At 35.4% G+C, this 7960-nt stretch overlaps 1 protein-coding gene across 1 annotated transcript; it reads left to right on the top strand.

The window, feature by feature from the left end:
• Positions 1-4305: 4305 nt before the first annotated feature.
• On the top strand, positions 4306-7702 carry LOC131153237 (putative pentatricopeptide repeat-containing protein At1g68930). The gene has a single exon (XM_058105407.1). It carries the CDS (start codon positions 4312-4314, stop codon positions 6598-6600), a length of 2289 nt encoding a protein of 762 aa, XP_057961390.1. The 5' UTR covers positions 4306-4311; the 3' UTR covers positions 6601-7702.
• The last annotated feature ends 258 nt before the right edge of the window (positions 7703-7960 follow it).

The raw sequence follows: 7960 nt of genomic DNA on the forward strand, positions 1-7960 counted from the left end.
TCTTATTCGGCATATTCCATAAAAGTCAGAAGAGCAAAGAAGAAAGAAGAAGACATTTGTTTTATATTGTATTGTATTTAGTTTTATATTTTGGTATCTAATAATGCATGTCATGCATGGTGTGAATGAAAGCTCAAATGACCATAGACAAACCCTAAGAACCAACACATTTCACAGAAAAAACTTTTTCTTAATAACTAATTTTTTAGGGTCAAATATTATGGCTAAAATCAATTTGACAATGACTTCAGACGACCGACGTTGAATTTTTAAGACTTAATTAAAAAGCCTCGGTCGATCAATTGATTTTGTGTTATAACCCATCAGTCGACTAACGCATTGTTTGCCTTGAGTCAAAGTGTTGACAAAGCCTTGGTCGACCGACCCAATTTGAACGCAGTGTCTACAGTTGACCGGCCTTTGAAAATTTGACTATCTACCTCCCTCTGGCAATCGACCTTCATGTTTTAAAATGGGTCAGTTGACCGAACATGTTAGCTTGGGTAACTGGCCCTTATATATGGTCGACTGAACCTATGAAGGTTCAGAAATTGCCCTAGTTCAGTCGACTGGTCACCTTCCTCAGTCAATTAAACCCACTTTAATTTTCAAATTCTTTGTGAGTGCTCAGCTGATCGTCCCAAACACCAGTCGAAGAATCTCTCGGGTATTGGTTATTTTTTAGCACTAATCACAATTAAATTTTAATTAAACAAATTGTAAAATATCAAGCGTGTCCCCAACGGTTAGATTTTTGGGAAACTCTATAAATACCCCTTTCATCAGCAAAATTAGTAACTTTGATTAACTTTAAAATCCTCTCAAATCTTTTCTTAATCAAAGTTCCCCCATATTCACCTTTATTTCAAAATCATTTTTGGGGCAAAATTTTATACTCCTTCTCTCTTTTATACTTGTTTAAACAAATCTTTTGAAAGAGAGAAATTTTCCTTAAGGCTTTCATTTTATTTCGGGCATATCTTTTTCAAGCACCCACTCTCACTTTTTAATTTTTAAAATCAATTTTGAGAGTGTTTCCTAAAGTTTTCCCATACATTTCTTGATAAATATTTTTTGGGAAAATCTGTTTTTGCTTGTGAATCTTGCACATCCATTGCAAGATTCAAAGGCTCATGTGTGTTTGCTTGCAAAATCTTTTTGAGCCAAAAACCCTTGTTTCCCTTGAACACTATTTGAAAAATACTTTAAGGAGAGATTTTTATCGGGGTCAAAACCTTTGAGTGATCATCATATACATTAGTTTCAAATGTTGAAAAATCATTTTGAGTAAAACACCCTTACTCACTTGAGCTTTAAATTCATATCATATGTGAGTGCATCAGTGCTTAATTGTGTACACATATGCTTTTTGAGAAGCATTCTTTGCTATATAAAAATTTATTATTATCGCTGTTGTATTCCTAGCACGTGGCCGGAAGAAGATTGCACTGGCCTGTAACGTGTATTGGATTGCTCATACCTGGTTAGGAGAGCACCAGATTGGCTCATACTTGGTTAGAGAGTCCCGAATTGGTTCAGATCCGATTAGGAGAACTAGGAGATGCACCCTCCTAGGAAAGCGTGCAAGGTGTTGGCTTCACCCATTGAATGAGTTGGGGAGTGTCCACCCCACAAGGACATTGTAAGTGGTGTCACTCCGCCTAGTTAAAGTGAGCATTTAGTGAATCCTTGGACTGCTAGCTCAAAGCGGGGACATAGGCAATATTGACCAAACCTCGATAAAAAATTTTGTGTTGCACTTTCTCTTCTCAGACACTCTTTACTTTCCAGCACTTGTATGTCTTAATTTGTATATTGTGATTATCATATATTGTTACAATTATTTGTGTGTTGGAATATCTATGGAATTGGTAAATGCTTAGAATGACCTTAGGATGTGATATACTGGCTATGGTTTTTAATTTGACCTGGGAAGAAATTTTTAAATACCCAATTCACCTCCCTTTTGGGAATACACCAATTTCAATAACAAATTATATATAATATTTTATTTTATTTCCTTCTAAACCTTGATGAAGTGATGTGAAATTCCTAGACTAAATTTGATGAGAAGGAAATATTGAATGTATGTTTGCCTTTTATTTGAATTTGATGTCATGAAAGTGTTGGATTTATTGAAAATAAAATGTTCTTTCATGATGATGTATGTGTAAATTACGATGCAAATGAAATGATATATGGAAACACTAATCTTAAACTAAACTAGATGCAAGTTTAAAATCTATATAAATGCAAATATCAGGCTTGATGTGAATGATTTACTTAATGTAGATGAAGTTAAGCTTAACTGTTATTCTTGAACTAGACCTCATGTAATGGATGAACTAAGTACAAAGTGGAAATGCAATTTCAATTTTTTTAAAAAGGGGTTTTTTAAGGACCTCATAAGAAAACCATGCTCATTGAAGTATGATTACCCAAGTTGAATTGTGAAGGCGGATTTTGAAATTGGATGATTTCTTTTACTTTCTTGAAATTTGAGGCCTTGGTTTGAAAAATGAATGTCTACTTGATGCAATACATGTATGCAAACATTTGAGGATTGAACGAAAATTCCAAGTACTATGAGTTTCTTGGATCGGAAAGGCAAAAGAGGTGACCTAGTAGCATAATCTAAACTTGAGGTGCTTCTCCTATGAGTCTTTTTTCATGAAGAAGGCAATTGACTAATTAATCATCCAACAATTTCATTTTGTTTTTTCAAAGCTTCCTTTTATGAATCTGTGAGCATTATGGACTTTCAAAGTAGTTGAAATACGCATTATGCAAAACCTCGGCTCTGATGCACTTGACTTGACCTCTGAAATACGGACTTTACTCAATCCATTGATGCACATCCTAGTCCAAACTACCCCAATGTACATGGTTATGCTCAGCATGTTTAAGTCACATGTCTCTCCAATGACAATGCTTGGATTATTTACTAGTGTAAGGGATGAGATATAACACTTTAAATCTATCATCTCATATGGCTTGATGTTGGGAACTTAAACTCCTTTTGTCGCAATGTATATCTTCTTAGGTTATTTTTATAAAAGGATCTATGTGGCTAGACCCTTGCATCAAAACCTTCATTCCCTTATCTTGGCAAGACTTCTGCCCTAATGCAGTTAAGGCATACTTCTTGGATGAACTCAACGAACCAAAGAGTATATGATTGCCTTCAATCTTTCAAACAAACACTTCCCATCATAGCTAATTGAACACTTCGAAATAGCTAATTCTTGTTGACTCTTGGTTGCCTTACTCTTGATTGAAATGACAAAAAAATTGTAACTAGTATTAAATATTCATTTTTGAAGATTATTTATAAGTAGCTAGTTGGTAAGCTCACCTTTTTGTCTTAGATACCACCACCACCACCAACAATAATAATAAAAAACAACCATGTCTTAAATCCTAGTGGATGGGGCCGGTTACATGAATCTTTTTCTACCATTACAACAACTAGTTTATTTTTGTTGATTTAAGATTGTTAGGTTGTTACATTTTTCCTTTTGTGTATGCCGTTTGGATTTTTTTTTTTTTAAATAAATGTTGGTGGACTCTTCTCTATGATTATTTTCTTTCATATTTTGGTAGTTTGAATTAGCAAAATTATTTCTTCAAAGTTTGTTGACTAGATTAAATCCTATATTAGTTCATGATAATCTTTATTGAATCTTATCCACTATAAACTAAAACTGTGCCTTCAGTACGTAAAAATATAATGTAATTAAGAAAATGGTTCTGGATAGCGAGTTCATAAACAAGTCACAACTTCTTTTTAAAGTTTTATTATACAAACTTTAGAACTTACTCATTGTTATTTAAAGTGGTAAAAAGATTCAGGAGTTAAAATTAAAGGTAATTCGTTTAAATACTCCTAATTTTGATTTATGATTGGTGATTAGTTTTTCAAATTATTGTTCGTGAATCAATAGAAATTATTGTAACATAATAAAGAGATTTTTTATTTTTAAAAAATGGACAATTATGGATTTGCATAATAGGAATTATAATTTTCAAAAATCCCTAATATAAAAAAAAAATTCAATTATTAAAGGTTGCATGGGCCATGCAAAAATCTCTGGTCCAAATAATGATTTTAAAATAAAAATGCATTTTTTAAAGAAAAGACCTTGGATTTCTTTAAAAAATGTTGTATGGTCCAACGTTTTTTAAGACACATAAATTGTAGAAATAAACGAACTTTTCTTAAATATTTTTAATTAAAATAAAATTAAATTAGGAAAAAACTCTAATGTCTTCTACTCCGGACATGGGCCTAAGCCCACTATAGTCCACTTTATGGTTTGGGCCTACCAAAAAAATCAGTCATGCCCGCGAAAAGCAACGTTCAAGAGAATGTCTGCCGCTTCAAATTATTACTTTTCTTTACTCAAACGCTGCTGTGAAGCCAAGAGCCAAACCCAAGCAAAGAAGCTTCATTCCCTCATACTCAAATCTCAGGTACTTCCTGATACCTTCTTATCAAACAATCTCATCAACACGTATGGTAAACTAGGCAATTTAACTTATGCACGTTATGCGTTCGATCAAATTCCTCAACCAAACCTGTTCTCATGGAACACCATCCTCTCTGCCTATTCCAAGTCAGGCCGGCTTTCAGAAATGCAAGAAATATTTAACCGAATGCCAAGTAGAGATGGGGTTTCATGGAATTCTGTTATTTCAGGGTATGCAAGCCACGGGTCTTGTTATGATTCGGTTAAAGTATATAGGTTGATGTTGGAGGCTGGACCAATGAATTTGAATCGGATTACATTTTCAACAATGCTTATATTGTCGTCAAATTGTGGTTGTATTGATTTGGGTCGGCAAATTCATGGGCAAATAGTGAAATTTGGTTTTGATTCCTATGTGTTTGTTGGTAGCCCCTTGGTGGACATGTATGCAAAAGCAGGGCTAATTTATGATGCAAAGCGGGTTTTTGATGGTGGGGTGGAGAGAAATTTGGTCATGTCTAATACAATGATCATTGGGCTTTTGCGGTCTGGGATGGTTGAAGAATCAGAGCAATTATTTCATGATATGAGAGAGAAAGATTCAATTTCATGGACAACAATGATTACAGGCCTTACTCAGAATGGTCTGGAGAGTCGGGCAATTGATTTGTTTAGAGAGATGAGGATGGAATGCTTGGCTATGGATCAGTTTACTTTTGGAAGTGTTTTGACAGCATGTGGGAGTATTTTGGCTTTAGAAGAAGGCAAACAAATCCATGCCTTTATAATTAGGACTGATCACACGGATAATGTATTTGTGGGTAGTGCTCTTGTTGACATGTATTCCAAGTGCAAAAACATAAAATGTGCAGAAACTGTTTTCAAGAGAATGACTTGCCGAAATGTCATATCATGGACTGCAATGCTAGTGGGCTATGGTCAGAATGGGTTCAGTGAGGAAGCTGTTAGGATTTTCTGTGAGATGCAGAGAAACAGAGTTGAGCCGGACGATTTTACTTTAGGAAGTGTAATTAGCTCATGTGCCAATTTGGCAAGCATTGAAGAGGGTGCCCAGTTTCATGGTCAAGCCTTAGTTTCTGGCTTGATTTCATTTGTTACTGTTTCTAATGCACTTGTTACCTTGTACGGTAAATGTGGAAGCCTTGAAGATTCCAGTCGATTGTTCAATGAGATGAACATCAAGGATGAAGTTTCTTGGACTGCATTAGTTTCAGGGTACGCCCAGTTCGGGAAAGCCAATGAAACAATTGATTTGTTTGAAAGAATGTTGGCCCATGGTCTGAAACCGGATGGAGTTACTTTCATAGGGGTTCTTTCAGCTTGCAGTAGAGCAGGACTAGTTGAGAAAGGACGTCAGTATTTTGAATCCATGCTAAAAGAACATGGAATTATGCCAATTCCTGACCACTACACTTGCATGATCGATCTTCTCAGTCGAGCTGGAAGGCTAGAGGAGGCAAAAAGTTTTATTAATAAGATGCCGTGCCGTCCTGATGCAATTGGTTGGTCCACCTTGCTAAGCTCTTGTAGAGTTCATGGTAACATGGAAATTGGTGAATGGGCTGCTGATTCTCTATTGGAGTTAGAACCTCAGAACCCTGCAAGCTATATCTTGCTCTCAAGCATCTATGCTGCTAAAGGGAAATGGGACAATGTTGCTCAGTTGAGGAGAGGAATGAGAGATAAGGGATTGAGAAAGGAACCAGGATGTAGTTGGATCAAATATAAGAGCAGGGTGCAAATTTTCTCTGCTGATGACCAGTCAAGTCCATTTTCAGATCAGATATATGCTGAGCTTGAGAAATTATACACTAAAATGATAGAGGAGGGATATGTGCCTGACATGAGTTCTGTTCTTCATGATGTAGTGGAGTCAGAAAAGATAAAGATGCTTAACCACCACAGTGAGAAGCTTGCTATTGCCTTTGGGTTGATTTTTATTCCTCCTGGTCTACCCATACGTGTAGTTAAAAACCTCAGGGTTTGTGGGGATTGCCACAATGTCACAAAATTCATTTCTAAGATAACCCAGAGGGAGATACTTGTGAGAGATTCTGTCCGGTATCATTTGTTCAAAAATGGTACATGTTCATGTGGAGATTTTTGGTGATGGGGATTCTATTAGTTTCCAGAGCTGTTGCAGGGGACAATTTTAAATTTTTTAATTACAAAAATGCTACATTGTTTTCCATTTTTTAACATTTGTAAAGGAAACTTAGAGAAAATCTTTTTATTATTTTTTTTAAGTTAACCTTATAAATGTTTGAAAACTGGAAAAATGTGCAATATTGTAATTCTTGAGAACATTGGAAATGGAAATCAAAACTGTTTTGACAACTAAACAGGCCCTAAAATTCTCCCAATTTGTCAGGTGAAAAACTGAGATACAGGATTTGTATGCATTGGAAGGTACATTTTCCCCTTTAAATAACAGGATATATTTTGTGGGAAGCAGTTGAGGGTTATTCTTCACCAACAATGGTCAGGTTGAAAACTATTATGAGGTTCGAAGGATACAAGAATTTTGATCTCTGATAATTCCCAATAGTCGAATTCATTGGGTTGGGTTTGCTAAACAAATGTTGAATGGAGAAGCTATGACCCAGCTTATTCAAACTACTGCAAGGTTTGTTGGCATTTCATCATGATAAAGCTGTTGAACTGTTCATACTAGAAGGCAATGTGTGCGTAACTTTATGAGCTTGATTAGACTTGGTTGGCACTCAAGGTACAGAATATAAGATAAAATATTTGTAGAGCTGCTCATCGCTTACTTTGAGTAAGGAGAGCATTGTGTGCTAACACTGGTTAACCAGCATGTATGGCTACAGTTTGTTGCATAAGAGGCATGATTTTTACCTCCAGCTCTGATTTGCTTCAAAAAGTTGCCTAGTGTATTGATGAGTTTGAATCAGGGTTTGAAGCATGTCAATGTAAACCAGAGCTCTCTTGTTGAATTCAAGACTGTTGTTGAGCAAACAGGTAAATTCCATGAATCAAGACACCATGTCAAGATTGTAGGACCTAACCATCAGACTTAGGGTAAAATGCTGGGGCCAAGACATCTGGATTTGGAAGATTTTAGAGGTAAGAAATACATTGAGAAGATGCCCTATATTGTAGATTGGCTCATTCTTTTTTTCTTATTAGCCAAGAGTGATATTGATTATTCTTATTTATATCATTTATAAAGGTGGCATTTTACTTTGGTATCTGTATAGTTGAAATTGAATCTAACAAAACTGGAGTTTAAAATGGTTAAACCAGATAAATTTGGAATTTTTTTTTTCTTTGGTAAAAATGTAGGAAGTAGTTATTGAGTAAATAAAATATTCATATCAAAGCAAGTTACACAGGGACATCCAAGCAGATATAGCCATTCCCACAGTAGAGGAATTATGAGATGCACTGCAAACCATGGTAGCGTAACGTAACAGTAACATGTGTAAAGGGAAGTGGGAGTAGCGGAT

The sequence above is a fragment of the Malania oleifera genome, chromosome 4 (assembly GCF_029873635.1).
Source record: "Malania oleifera isolate guangnan ecotype guangnan chromosome 4, ASM2987363v1, whole genome shotgun sequence".
In the NCBI taxonomy this organism is placed as follows: domain Eukaryota; kingdom Viridiplantae; phylum Streptophyta; class Magnoliopsida; order Santalales; family Ximeniaceae; genus Malania; species Malania oleifera.

Bases quoted from the DNA above. Each gene is read 5' to 3' on its own strand.
- LOC131153237 (XM_058105407.1), top strand. From the start codon at position 4,312: ATGGTTTGGGCCTACCAAAAAAATCAGTCATGCCCGCGAAAAGCAACG.